Source organism: Amblyomma maculatum, chromosome 1 (genome assembly GCF_055883805.1).
Source record: "Amblyomma maculatum isolate TAMU_Amacu chromosome 1, ASM5588380v1, whole genome shotgun sequence".
Lineage (NCBI taxonomy): Eukaryota > Metazoa > Arthropoda > Arachnida > Ixodida > Ixodidae > Amblyomma > Amblyomma maculatum.
This window is the reverse complement of record NC_139344.1, coordinates 322,611,048-322,626,517: the sequence shown is the minus strand read 5'-3', so window position 1 is coordinate 322,626,517 and position 15,470 is coordinate 322,611,048. Positions and strand designations below refer to the sequence as shown.

At 44.0% G+C, this 15,470-nt stretch overlaps 1 protein-coding gene across 5 annotated transcripts in view; it reads right to left on the bottom strand.

The window, feature by feature from the left end:
- Itpr (Inositol 1,4,5,-trisphosphate receptor) overlaps window positions 1-15,470 on the bottom strand; it is a 127,269-nt gene that overhangs the window by 1,960 nt on the left and 109,839 nt on the right. For 4 of the 5 annotated variants that reach the window (XM_084581514.1, XM_084581338.1, XM_084581473.1 and 1 more), the window contains 4 exons: window positions 14,362-14,576; window positions 3,343-3,508; window positions 2,115-2,275; window positions 1,376-1,537 (listed from right to left, as the gene is read on the bottom strand). In XM_084581514.1, coding sequence (XP_084437640.1) covers window positions 1,376-1,537; window positions 2,115-2,275; window positions 3,343-3,508; window positions 14,362-14,576 — 704 coding nt within the window. The remainder of the gene's footprint in view (window positions 1-1,375; window positions 1,538-2,114; window positions 2,276-3,342; window positions 3,509-14,361; window positions 14,577-15,470) is intronic. The other variant, XM_084581430.1, reaches the window with a different exon arrangement.

Below are 15,470 nucleotides of genomic sequence, written 5' to 3'. Positions count from 1 at the left end.
CTGCATCACACACAACAGAAATGGCCTGAGAGTGGCTTCACAGTGTCGCACTTGCCCACAGAAAAGCAAATGAACAAGTCACCTCAACTGATTTCAAGGCCGGTACGATGATAAAAAAAAAGGCATGGATGAACTAACGGTCCAAGAATGCATGGATGAATATGTCTTAGTCAGACAGGCATATGCTTACACACAGGAATATGGAAAGTGAGCAAACACATCACACTGATTATGGTATGCACTACAAAAAAACCTTCTAGGTGAAAGTGTATGTGTGCCGTGGAGTGCAGTGGTGTTGATGGTTTGGTTTGGTTTGTGGGGCTTAACGTCCCAAAGTGACTCGGGCTATGAGAGACGCCGTAGTGGAGGACTCCGGAAATTTCGACCACCTGAGGTTCTTTAACGTGCACTGACATTGCACGGCACACGGGCGCCTTGCTTTTCGCCTCTATCAAAAAGCAGCCGCCGAGGGTGTTGATGGAGAGCGGTGCATATAGCCAAATAGGAGCTGATGTAGCCCTACCAAAGACTGGCGCCTGCCTGCAGCTCACTTTTGTTCCTGGCCTGCCCAATACTGCAACAAGTGGAAGCCCACAGAATGGGTGCCAGGGATTAACTGAAGCTAGAAAACACCAATGGCATCTCTGTGCTGTGCAATGTTCGCACACGTTGAAGAGCCCGACTTGATTGAAATTAATTCGGCCCTCCACTATCACACTCCTCGTAGCCTATGTGTTGCTTTAAAATGTTAAACCCCACTAATCAAGACTAATTTTTATAAAAATAGTTTATAGAAATGTTTGGAACAGCTCAGCAATGCTATGCTAATGATTAAGTAACACCAAATTTCCAGCGATAAGCTATGCTGCTGCCATTCTCAGCTTAAACATGGTATTATTATCTGTTGCTCCTCGGCTCTGATTTAGGTGCGCCAGCAGTGGATGGCCCACTGAAGGCCATCACAGGTGAGCTTATTACCAAAAGGGTTCAGCACACGCAGCACTAAATGGGGCTGTGCTCAAGATGTTGCCCTCATTGCAAAGATCAAAAACTTGTGCCAACACCAAACACGTCCTCGCCCTCCTCAATTGCTCTGCATCCACCCCATGCTTGCCTATCATACGACTCAAAGAAATGCAAGTAGATGACTACAGCATCAATCATCTTTTTTATCCTTTTCAAGCTGCATAAATGAGGCTGGTTTACAGCTCTATCAGAGTCAGAAGGCTGATATTGTCTGCAACAACCTATGAGGCTGCAACACTCTGCGAAAAAGCCTACGAGTAAAATATCTTATGCAAAGCGAAATATGAAAGTTTTCCTTTGAGACACAAAGAAGGAATCGGCAACTCAGCGAAACAAGTAGGCACATTACCTGGTCCCTGAGTTCGGCTAGCTGCCGAGAGAGAGTGGACACCAGGCGTTGGGTGTCCTCCAGTTGATTCTGCAATGTGCGCATCTCATTTTGTTCTCCGTCCGCCTCGTCTGCCGCCAGCGACATGGCACGCATACGTGGAAACCACTCCAAATTCTTTTCCTGCAGTGATACACACAAACCACAAACAGTGACTGCCTGCAAAGACCACATTAGCTTGGATTTGGTTCATCCTAATTTTGACTCCTAGCAGTCAGCCCAATGCAAAAGTACCAGTATCATTTGCAATTCATGATAGCTACATTTAAGCAAAGCCAGCAGACAAAGCCACCACTGCACTAAAATTTTGCCAAGCAGTGTAAATTAGCAGTACATAAGTACTACACTAGATATACTACAACCAATAAAATGCCCACCAAGAAACAGCTATAGCTATGTTTCAAATTCTTGCATAATTTGCTATTGTGCATGTCACAAGAATGCTGTCACTGAAAACATAACCACCAAGAGAAAACGCTGGCTGTGTATAAATATTTTCAAGGTGCCATGAAAGTATGCTCTGTGACACATTCGTTACAGGGTCTTTTGAATAAAAATGCTACAGGTTTGAGCCACGAACAAGATTTTTGCCACTGCACAACACTTCACATCAAACATTTTTCCAGCAGCCAGTGGACACAACAAATTTCAGCAAGAAACATCTCAAAACTACAATGATGGCAGCTTAAGTCTGGCTGACCTTGATCATGGAGTCGACATAGCTTTCAGGCCCAGTGAACTCTGTTGGGTCCTTGACTCGCACCAGGACAATGAAGTAGAGGTAGTGCCACAGATTGTGCTCACACCGAATGTGTTCTTCAAATGACACACTCTTGTTGTCAAAAGCTGATCTGTCCAGACCTGGTTGCAAAGAAAAAAAAAAAAAAAAAAAGAAAAAAAAAGAAGAGCAAAAAATATTTTGAAGCAGGTTGTAAAATGCAGCATTCCTTCCCGAAAATAAGGCTAGTGGGCCATTCCTGAGCAACAAATATGTGCAAACACTGCAACTACCATTAAAGTTTATGGCATTCCAACTGATTAGCCAGGCTTTATGCACAATGAACTTTAACCTTACCCTAATTAATCATCTGACTTGGAAGAACGAGGCTCGTCACCAGCAAACTTTCATTTCTGGCCCCTGACGAGCAAGCTCATCACGTGTTTTCCGGCACACACTGCGCAGTTTGCAGACGGCAGGGCTCGTCCAAATAAGCTTTCATTCAGACAACAAGTGGCTATACAAGTTTTACCAAATAAGCATTTTGGCTAAAAATTCGTTTAGAAGAAATGTCAATTAGGCGGATAATGCCTTTTTTGTTGCTGCTGTTGTTAAATAATACTTCCAATGTCAGTGCAAGTAAAAATTTAGGGATATTTAATTACGCACTGCATGTTGAGACTGCTACAGCAATAAAGCCAGAAGTCTGCTCGTCTTGCTTCTCCTCCGTCATGGCTGTCCACGCACATGCCAATCCTATGCAGGATTTTCTACTATGGCAAGCACACGCATTGTTAATTCTCCCTCCATACACACTGGATATGCAGAGCTGTCTACATATGTCTGCACGTAACCAAAAGCAGCTGAAACTGCCACTCAGCTTGGTCACATCTTGTGACCAGCACACACTATGCCAACCAGTCAAAGATCGTTAAGACAGATGCCACTATCAGGCTTTTAATGCTTTTGCACTAAAAGCAAGCGGCGTTAACAAAATATGCAAGTTACAAAGCAAGACGTCATGACTTCCGTTGCAGCACTGATTACACTGAGACATATAATTGATATTTTTTTGTGCTTCTTGAGTCTTGCCTGCATATCCCTCAGTAGAGCAGCACAATCCCACACAAAAGTGACCTAGAAGCCCTTATCATCCAGCAACAAAGAAAAAGCAGAAATGAAGTACATCAATAGTTTCTGTGCTACTAACCACAGATGAAGCAGGTGTTACGAAGGGTCTCTTCCTTTTGCTGCTTTTCGCTTCTCAGATCAGCAAAGGTGTCAATGATGACACCGAAGATGAGGTTCAGCACAATAATGATAACCACAAAGAAGAATAGGAGGTCATACACAACTCGGGCAAAGTAGAGTGGCTCCTGCAAAAACATTCACATGATGTGAGCTCCAAACATTCAGATGCCAAGACACAGTATGTTCCATGGAATGGCACACGCAATGTAGCAAAGCCACTGAACAGCAACTTGAGTGCAGTAACAAGCCTGGGGTATTGCAGATCGCACGGGATTACAATCTTAACGCTAACAAATGCCTCTATGGCCTTCTAGCCATGCAGTGTCAGTTGAAAGCACCTCCAGCCACTGAACAATGGCTGCATCGTTACAAGAGTTTCATTTATTGTAGCTAGAGCTACATTACACCAGGTTTTCAAGCCGTCAGCATGGCTGCGCCGTGATGAAACGTTTGGCAGGAGCTGCCAGCTCTGGCCTCTTTCCTATGGGAGGATGATATCAGAACCAGCCTGCCAGGTTGCTTTCACGTTTCTGCTAGGCCATGCAGACACATTTACATGGCTTGGTTGAAGTGTGTGTTGTGTTGTGTTGGGTTTTATGGCGCATAAGCAACTAAGGCTATCATGCGCCAAGAGCGAGGTTAATGTATGTTCTGGTTGCAAAAGAGGAAATGGATATGTTAAATCTATAGTTTATTTAAAAAGCTTCCTTCTTCTAGGAAACTGAGAACAGATGCTAGGTTTACAAGTGCTCTTTCTCCTAAAAGCAAGGTGGGATGGAATGGGATGGTATGATTGTAAAATATAGTAAAATGTTTTCTCCGTAGTGCCTCAAGTTTTGAGCATGTAATTAGAATGTGGTTTACAGTGAGTATCTCGTCGCATTCTTCACAGGTCGGTTTGTTATGTTTCATTAGCAGAAAGTTATGTGTTAGATGTGTATGTCCAATACGAAGACGGCATACTATCACTTCCATAAAACGTTGATGTGTGCTCGATTGCCATTCTCCTAGTACAGGCTTTATGAGACGCAACTTATTATTTTCTTGGTTGTTCCATCTGGACTGCCATTTATTCATCTGTTTATGTTTTATTAATTTCAAGCAATCACTATGTGGTATGTTTACTTTCTGAATCAATTTGTTGTGGGCAAGTGCAGCACATTTGTCTGCTCTTTCATTGCCGTCAATGCCTACGTGACTAGGGACCCAACAGAACACTATGTTATGTCCTTGTGTCGTGATCATTTTTACATTATGTATTATGTCACCGATTAGAGGCATGGCAGCATTTCTGTGATTTAAAGCCATCAGTACACTCAACGAATCGGTGTAGATGACACTGTTCCCAATGCCTTCATTCACTATTTTTTCTACAGCTGTCAGGATAGCATAGGATTCAGCTGTAAAGATTGATGCGCACTGAGGAAGCCTAATTATTTGTTCCCAGTTCTCTTCAACTACGGCACAGCCAACATAAGTAGAAGTTTTTGATCCATCTGTATAAAACTCTGTATAATTACTGTACTTTTCTTTTATTGTGCGAAATTCTTGTATTATATGCTCTTTAGGAGTTTGGCTTTTGTTGAAGTGTGTTAGAGTGAGATCACAGACATTTGGAAGTTTGTACCATGGGGGTAGGGGGCTGTTTTTTGGTGCAGTGTCGGGCAAGGTGTCCAGAATTTCTAGCTCACTGCAAATGTTTTCGAAACGCATTATCAGTGGCCTCGTTGCTTGTGGTTTATTTGTGAAAATTACTCGTGAGCGGCATGTTGAGACTATTGGATAGCAGAGGTGTTTTTTCTGTGACCTTATTCTAAGGACATAAGCACATGTAAGTGAAGCCCTTCTATCTTTCAGCGGAGGCTCATTCGTCTCTGCATACAGACTATCAACAGGGGATGTTCTGTAAGCACCACAAGAAAGGCGTAAACCTAAGTTATGTACCGGGTCCAATTTCCTTAGATATGATGGTCTAGCTGACCCGTAGACTATGGACCCGTAGTCCAAGCTAGACCGCACAACAGATCGATATATATGTAGAAGACACGCCCTATCAGACCCCCAGTGTTTCCGAGAGAGAACCTTCAGTATGTTTAGAGATTTTATGGCTTTCCTCTTTAGGATGTTTATGTGAGGCAGGAATGTTAGTTTTCTGTCGAACGTTACACCCAAAAATTTATGTTCGCTCTTTACTGGCAACTCAATCCCATTTAAGTGTAGCTTGGGATTGATCTGTATACCTCGTTTCAGCGAGAACATTACTGCCACGGTTTTCTGTGGGGAAAATTTGAACCCATTTTTAAAAGCCCATGAGTCTAGTTTATTTAGTGTTAATTGTACTTGTCTTTCACAAATTGATATGTTTGACGATGTGCAGGCTATTTGAAGGTCGTCGACATACAGCGAGAACATAATGGATTTTGGGATTACCTTGCTAATAGAATTCATTTTTACAATAAACAAAGTTGTACTTAAAATGCACCCCTGGGGTACCCCATTCTCTTGAATAAAGTTCCTCGAGAAGGTGGTACCCAGACGTACTTGAAATGAACGACCTGATAGAAAGTCCTTCAGAACATTTAGCATCCGGCCTCGGATGCCCAAATCTGCTATATCGCGTAGGATCCCGAACCTCCAAGTCGTATCGTATGCCTTTTCCATGTCAAAGAAAACGGCCAGGCAATTTTGTTTATGTATGAACGCTTCCCTGACAGTATTTTCAAGACGCACTGAGTGGTCGGTCGTTGCGCACCCTTTCTTAAAACCACACTGATGAACATTAAGAAGTTTATGAGATTCTAAGATGAAAGTTAGTCGGATGTTTAAAACACTTTCAAAACATTTTGCTAAACAGCTGGTCAGAGCTATGGGTCTGTAACTGCCCGCTGAGGTCGGCGGCTTTCCTGGTTTCAGAAACGGAACAATAACGGCTTGTTTCCAAGCCTCTGGGAGTTTACCCAGAGTCCAAATTTTGTTAAAGAATTTCACAAGTGCCTCTACAGAGGATTCGGATAAATGAGCCAGCATTTCGTAATGAATTTCGTCAGAACCAGGCGCAGTCTGTTTTCCAGCAGCAAGGACGTTCTTTACTTCTTGGAGTGTAATAAAACTATTATATGATTCATTTCTGCCACCACTTGTTGGGAGTTTTTGTTTCTCAGCTATGTTTTTGTATTTTAAGAATGTTTCTGTGTAGTGTGACGAACTTGAAACGTGTGTGAAATGTTCACCTAGTATATTGGCCTGTTCTTCTATGCTAGTCTGAACACCAGGGGCTGTGAGGATGGGAATTGTAAATGGGGAAAAGTTTCCACTGAGTTTACGAACTTGTTCCCACATTTTTTTAGACGTCATTGAGCTATTTATTGACGTGACATACTTCTGCCAGGATTCTTTTTCAGAGTTGCGACGGATGTATCGAGCTTTAGCTTTGGCCTTTTTAAAAGCTGTAAGATTTTCGTGTGTAGGGTACCTTCGGAAAACACCCCATGCTTTATTTTGTCGCTTTTTGGCCTCCTTACATTCCCGAGACCACCACGTCTTGTGTTTTTGTCGCACCACACCTAAGGACTGTGGAATGGCGAGGTGAGCGGCAGTGATAATGCAAGTCGTGAACAACTCATTTATTCTGTCGACACTAAGGGCATCTGTAAAAACTGCTCCTAGATTCGCCTCTACTTTAAAAAGCTCCCAATCTGCTAAGTGAAGTTTCCACCGTTTCGGTTTGGTCGGCATGAGTGATGGTGAGGATGATAAGCTGATTATTGCTGGCAGGTGGTCGCTACTATACGGGTTGTTCAGAACATCCCATTTAAAATCATTAAAAAGGGAAGGTGAACTAAAAGCCAAATCTAAAAAACTCATTTTTCCTGTCCTTGGTGAACAGTACGTGGGCTTACAGGAGTTCAATAAGCAAATGTCTGAACTAAGAATAAAATCCTCGATAAGCTGTCCACGTGTATCACTTTTTTCACTTCCCCACAAAGGAGAGTGTGCATTAAAATCTCCTACTACTAGGTAGGGCTCTGGTAGCTGGCAAAAAAGGTTTTCTGGATCATGGAGTGTTATTTTAAGATTTGGTTCAATATAGACAGAACACACCGTAAGAGTTTTAAAGGCAATTATTCTGGCTGCTACAGCTTCTAAGGGAGTGTTCAATTTCAGTTCTTGAGCTGGAACTCCACTTTGCAATATGATGGCCGCACCACCCGAAAGCCTGCTTGCTTGCTCTCGATCTCGGCGGAAGACTTGATACTTTTTCAGTATATTCGAGTGCATGCAACCTAAATTTGTTTCCTGTACGCACAGTGCAACTGGCGAGACTGTATCTAGAATGTCTTTTATGTCATTAATATTCTTTAGAAGTCCTCTACAGTTCCACTGTACCAGGAATGCCATCTTATTTTGTCGAAAGCTTGGAAATTAAGTTAGATTTTTTCCAGGGCCCGTGATTCGGGCCTTGTCTGTTTTGGTTCGTTCTAAGGAGCTCCGCCGTCTCTGTGACGAAGACGGCATAGAGCTGTCCTGACCTATGTCCATTACCTCGTCTGAGGTGCTGGACGAACGTGCCAGAGGCACGTGTTCCTTCTTTTTAGACCTTGCCTCGTGGGCGGAGGTCTTGTGGCCCGCCGACCCTGTGGGACACGTAGCCTGTTTTGGGGGTGGTGGAGGAGCGGGAGCTGCTTCCACCGGGGCAGGGGATGGCACTACCTCAGCCTCATTTGAGGTCTGGGTAGGTGCCGAAGGCCGCTGTGGTGCCCCGCCCTGTCGCACCACATCGGCGAGATTTGGTTTCGCTGTGAACTGAAATGTGTTCTTGCTTTTGTTGTACTGGGTACGTGCCTCTTTGTATGTGATGTTCTTTGTTGTTTTGAGTGTTATGATCTGCTTTTCTTCTTTCCATTTTTGGCAGGATCGAGAGTATGCGGGGTGATCCCCCTCACAGTTTGCACAGCGTGGGTCTGCGGTGCAGTTATCAGAGTTGTGGTCGTTCGCAGCACATTTCGCACAAGTTCTGCGGCCACGGCAACTTTGCGAACCATGGCCGTATTTCTGGCAGTTGAAGCATCTCCTCGGATTTGGGATGTACGGTCGGACGTTTATTTTGATGTAGCCGACTTCAATTGACTCTGGGAGGGTGCAGCTATTGAAAGTCAGAACCAGATGTTTTGTAGGAATCTCCTTGTTATCCTTTCGGATTTTTATTCTGTGAACCGCTATGACGTTTTGGTCTGCTAGTCCTTCTGCCATTTCATCTTCAGTGAGAGCAATGAAGTCTATCTCAGATATTACTCCTTTTACAATGTTCAAGGATCGGTGGGGAGTGATGACGACGGGGATGTCCCCAAGCGACACAATGTTTTTCAGGTTGGAGGACTGGCACTTGGTTTGTACTTCTAGCAAGAGGTCACCATTTGCAAGTTTTGATACTTTGTATCCAGGGCCCAGGTCTTTAGTGAGACACTTTGACACTATGAAAGGGGAAATTTTTCGAGCGGGTTTTTCATGCTCCTCGCTATGTATGACATGGAACTTTGGAAAAGTCTCTTTTGTTTTCACAAAAAAATGGCTTGTAGCATCGGTCCGCCCTCGTGTTTGGAGGGCGGACCGATGCTACAAGGAGGGTTTGGGAGAAAGAATCCATGAAAGGGTTTGTGTTTTCGGTAGTTGTGCCTGCCACCCACCATGGAGCCCAACGAGGGGACGGGACAGGAACTTGCAAGAAGTCCTGCCCACGCCAGCAGTACACCGCTACTATAACCAAATATGGGCAACTCAGGGTAGCTACTCCACACAAGGTTAACCCTCGCCGCCAAGAAAAAAGGAAAAACAAGAAATGAGGAGGAGACAGGACAGTGCTGAGAAAAGAGATAGGAAAGTGAAAGATGAAGTGGAGGACAGGAAAAGGCGACTGCCGATTTCCCCCGGGTGGGTCAGCCCGGGGGTACCGTCTATGGGAAGCGTGGGCCAAAGTGGTGTGTTGCCTCCGCCGAGGGGCCATAAAGGTCCAAACACTCGGCATCGGCTCAACCACCAGGATCCCCTTTTCCCCAGACACGGCGATGCCACGCACGGCTAAGCGTGGGTGCTGGGGTCCGTGGTGTCGCACAGTACACGCAAACACCTGCTTTAACAGGTGCCCCCTGCGGGAGCTTGGTTGAAGTGGTGCTTAATATTTGTTGGTTGATAGCCTACGCTCTCACGTCATACCCTTAAAGGCAGAGCTTAAGTGTCCATTATAATTTTTAAAAGGCATACAAATTGCAGGCTAATGTAATAAACTACACATAAACTGGCTGCGCCTCTAGTATACAGAAATATACGATGCTACATAATATATAATATGATATGATTGATAGCTTCTGTATGCCATTGTACTGCTGTGTGATATAAAAAAAACAATTTGAGAAAATGTACAGCTGATGAATTTCTTCAATACACTACACACAGGCATCAACTAACCAGTAGTTTAGCATCACATGATGCAGCATAAGGAGTGTGAGTGAGAATGTGCATAAAGCTCACAACAGCATAAGTACTGCCTGCCATGCTATTCTCACACACATGATGTAACTGCACTTGACTCTCTGCTTCACTGTCAAATGGTCGTAGTGAATGCGCAGAAGAGCAGCTTTGGTTTGGTTCCCAAAGTGACTCCGGTTATGAGAGATGGCCTAGTGAAAGGCTCCAGAAATTTCGACCACCTGGGGTTCTTGACGTGCACAGCACATGCCTTGCTTTTAGCATCCATCGAAAAGCCGCTGCCGTGGCCGGGATTCAATCCCGCATCCTTGGGTACAGCAGTAGAGCGCCCTAACCATTACACCACCACTGCAGGGCAGAACGGCACTTCGTATACCAAGTGTGTGATATAGGGAACCTAAGCTGGAATTTCCTCCGTGATGGCAGCAGTCTATTTCTGACGGAGCGGAGAGAAGCGGCACTACCTACGAGCAGCCATGGCTGCGCAGTGCACAGCTGACCGCGGACCTTGTGCAACTCGCCCGCGCAGTAGCGCATGCCAGGCACCGCCGCACGCGCACACGGAACAGGAGAAGGAGGAAGAGAAAGTCGCGTAGAGACATGCACTAAGCCTGCACTTTTCTCCATTGGGGCTTCTCATTTCTGAATTTTTCGGTTCCTCGGCTGACAAAGAGGCTGGTTGGAAGCATAAATTTTATTGGTACTTTCGAAAGCGAGGAGTTATGATAAGCTGATTGACTGTAATGACTGCACGCCGCTTCAAGTCCTGAAAAACGAGCCACGGACATTGTTTTCAAAAATCGCTTAGGGCGAGGCTCTGAGAAAAAAAAATATATATATATGAAGAATTACTGCTTAAAGGAGAGAGGCATACGAGAGATAGTTTAGGGGACCAGAGGCGGCACCTCTTGTGTTTTTAAGGTGTAGGAGAGTAAAGAGTAATGCGGAAGCCCTGATATCTCTCAAAGAAAGGAAGGATGCAGTCACCTTGAGGAGAATCACTTAAATACGCGTTCGAATGCAGTGCGAAGCATATCACACAGCTGTGTCTGTACTGTGCGGAAATTTTGCCGGAGTCTCCATGGAGGCCGCTGGCGCACAGAGCGGCATAGCGCCACTTGGCCGAGGTTGTCTCTCCCAATACATCACAGACCAACAAGACAATGCAGGCAGGGGCATGAGATACCTGCAGCTATGAATTAAATCGCCATCACCATCTGTGCTGGAGATGCCTTGGTCATCGGCTACATGTTCCTGCTCCACACTACACAGCTGCTCCAAAGTCTGCCAGAACACAGCCAACCTTGCCATCCTCCCAACTCATTCTTATGACCCTATTCATTAAATCATGACATCATCATGCATCATGTCGTTCTGTTTCCATTGCCTTGCAGTAACAATATAGTATCCTTTCATTTGAGATTATAGACACAGTTGTAAAAAACACTGAAATTTTTGAAGTATGAATTTTATTATTTCAATTAAAACTGAAGGAAACGGACATAAGTGCCTTTCTCCCGTTTCACTGCGGCTAAGTAAAAAATGTATGACTTTATCGGTTTTTCATTTTTCCCCAGCAGCAATATTCCAAGCTCGCTACAATGTGAGCACTGACCACCCACCAGATAAACTTGCCAGCGAAATAAACAGGGGATGTTTCAAGCATGCAGGAGCAGCATAGCAATGTACTGTCTTTTCCTCATAATGCTCAATCTTGATCACTTGATCTGCTCCTTCAATGCTGGCAAAGGACACATTTATGTCCAGTGTTTGCAATCAGAATCCACACAAATATTCACTCAAGCAAGATATGTTTACAGGTTTGAAGGGTTTAACGTCCCAAAGTGGCAATGGCTATTAAAGACGTCGTAGTGGAGAGCTCCAGAATTTCGTTTATTTGAGGTTCTTTACCATGCACTCATATCGCACAGTGCATTTGATTCTGCTTCCTCGATATCAGCATTTAAGTGCCCTAACCACTCGCCTACTGCCGTAGGGTTCATTAAAACAGGAAAAGAATGTTCTCTCCAAGAGTTATGACAAGCTTACAGGAGAAATAATAGAGGTGCACAAAAAAAGTGTCTTATTGAAAAGTTGTACAGTCCAATAAATAAATCTGTCATCCTTTCAATGCCAGAAAAGAATGCAGCCCACAAGTCGATGGTAAATACTCTAACGTGCTGAAAGTCATTTTTTTTTTCACAGTTTCTTTACTCGATGCTCTCGCAGGCTTTATTTACACAAGAAACTATTACAGTTGAGCCTGGATATATCGAACCTGCATATTTCGATCTATTGGCTGCATCAAACAAATTTACCATTAATATTCCTATGTAAAAGTATATGAAAGTTGCCCAAGATGCCAACTCTGATTTTGCCATTCATTGGATAGATAAAACTGCATGCTACATTTCTGTAAGTGGCACTTGTCCTAACAGTGCTCTTCAAATGCTTTTAATGTGCAGAGACGAATCAGCTGTGTGGCCTTGGGCACCAGCTCGCAGCTCTAGCACTATGAAACTATTATAATAGAGTATAGATCCTTTCAAAATTCTATAAGTCAGCTTTCCTGCACCGAAGAAGCTCATTTACCATGGCAACACGGCTGGCCGATGGGGCAGGTGTTAGGTACAGCGCTGAATACTTGTATTTGTTACCTTATATCCTGCACAATCCTGGTGAACCTCTCCTTTACAAAAGGAATGCAGTGAAGGTGAATGAGTGCCATGACAGCAACGAAAGGCGGAGGAGTTCAGGGAATAGGCACGCCATTATCGTCACCATAGATGTCTCCAATACTGCATTTAATTTCTGCCCCCAAAACAGGTTTGACTGCCATGGTGAAGGCATGTGCGCTTTTCAGAGATGATGACTTCCATAGTTTTATAAATGGTCCATAGACACCTAATTTTTGGTTGCAAGTTTTGTTCTATGTAATGATGCATAAGGCATTACTTTACACTCATCACTACATGGTATTTGCCTATGACTATTAAATTATTTAATTAAATGTTTTCACTCACCTGTTTCTGTTTCGATTAAAACAACTAAACGATAGCTACAATATCAATTTTTCATATATGTCAGCTGATCGATGAAAAAAAACTGCGACAAACTTGCTGCTGCTTCACTTGTCACTCCTGTTCTTGAGACAGGCTGGTTTTGGTGTCACAGTGAATAGAAACAAAGAAGGAGCAATTATATCGCAGTGTTTTAATACCCCACATGGCCTACAAGGAATATTGATGTCAGAGCCATCGCTCAACAGTTGGAACCGAAACCAAAACAGGGAAAAAATTAAATTATGCATTATTCACCCATCATAGGCGAACACCACGTGGTGATGCATGTACTGTAATGTCTTATACGTCATTAACAAGAAGAAAACATGCAACTAAAATTTGGCATCCATACTATTAAGAGCTGAATAAGGAGTGTGCCTGAGGGTAACATGACCTACCGGGCTAGTTTTAGTGCTTGTGCTGCTGATACATATTCCTGGGGGCGGCCTTCAATCAATCATAGTTATTTCCTACAACAGGTCACTGTCATACAGAGCAGCCAACCTAACTAAAGCCTAGCAGTTGCCCTTGCCTCGAGTGCTTCACTGCCAAATGCCGTGCAACTATCGACTGTACCTTAATTTTCATGAGAGTTATTCCAAATGCACTGCACTAGTAAAGGGATTGGAGGTCTTAAATAGGCAGTGGCTAGTTCCCAATGAACACACACTGTGGCTTCGATGCAAAACGGGTTATTACCACTAGAACAGGTGCAATATATATTCTTGCTTCTAAGTTACAGATCAGCTTATCTGCTGCCAGTTTTAATATTCCTAAATTTATATATATTGAACTATTTCACAGTCCCCTTTGAGTTGAATATATAGGAGTCTGACTGTAGCAGTTAAAAACTTGGCATTCGTGGATGTGTGTGGGTGGCCCCTTTCCCTAGCATTTCACCCCAAAGAAGACCAAGCATCAGGCCAAGACAATATTTGTACCCATTATGTAACCGGTCATTGCCTGGCAGTACTCAGGATTGAAAGCTGCACCTTCCGCATGCGAGACGAGTGCTCTAACCACTATGCAAGGCACTGACCTCTGTCTTGCTGTGTGCACTAGAAATTTTCATCAATATTGTTCAACTAGCCCAAACTGCAACCTTATCACCCTTTCCAAGACTGCAAGCAGAGAGGAGTCAGCGAGGGAATAAACACTCTGTCATAGTCAAACACAAATCTGCACATTATATATACATACTAAGCATTTTCTTTTTCTGATTAATTTCTGCTTCATGCATTACCAGTAACTAGGGACATAGACATGCAAAGACAACTATCCTGTTGTTACAATCCCCTCCTTCCCTTTACACTGCGCATTCAGTACACTTTTGCTTACCCTGAAGAACTGTAACACATAGACAATGCTTTTCAAATGATCCGCCTGCGATGTTTACGAACAAGAGCAGTGAATGTGAACATCAAAGAACACACCTTGGCGCTAGGTGGCCGTAGAATGTCTCCAATGCCTCCACCGTTGCGCAAGCCATGATTCATGGTGGTGATTATGCACATTATCAGTGAGTCACAAGCTCGCTCAGTCGTCGTGTCATCGTCTGACCCACCCTCGTCTTTTTCACTGCTGTTGGGTCGATCTGACGCATCACAAAAGCCTTCGAGGCAGGGTGGGTCGCCTTCTGGGCCTGCAACTTAGTTTACCACAGGAAGCGTTACAGGCATGAGACAAAACTGCACCATCTCACGTTCAAGTGTAAATTGCCACAGCACTCAATTGAGACTAAGTGCACAGGAGCTGTGGCAGAAGCTTTAGGTGTATGAACAGAATTTGTTGTGCAACACAGTGCCCGTAGAAGCAGGAAGATGACTCATCCACCACAGTGGCAGGACCTTGAAAATAGTGTACAAAGGCACATTTGTCCATGCTGTTTGAGTCACATTTGTGTACAGCGCTTGAACAAAGTGTTCATGCCTATCCTGCTTGTTTCTAAGAGCTAGACGCTGCGATCGCATGGGGTTTTCAAACGGGGAAGTGCACCACTGAAGCGCTCTACTCAATGGATGATATAGACTGTACATCTTGCTGTTAAGGCATAAAAGAATGCATGCAGCTCACGACATCCCATCCATGCAGAGTGAATGAGGCACTGCACGCTTGCCACTCCATGGGAGTCACAAGCAAGAGCAAAGGGCATTCAGCATTATGCACACCCTCTCACCATTTGCAGAGTGGAGGTGTGCTATAATTACCTTAAAATGCACAAGTTGCCTGGAATTGTTTCTTTCTTTCCCAATGTTACAAAAGCACCCTACAAGGAATATAAAATGGTAACACTTCATTTTTAAGTGTGTTACCTTGCCATCCCTAGTTAGATCAAGCATGGTTTTTTAAAAGCTTGCAAAGCACATTTTAGTTATCCTGAACTTTGGCTGGAGCCCTGTACTCACAGCTAAAACCACTCACCTAGCCCAGACTACACAAAGCTGAGGCCATGAAGCTTATCGGCACACTAAGGAATCACCCGCAGGCAACTATTAATGGGGCCTTCCTCGGTCCTTCACAGGCAGCAGGCAGGCAAAAGACA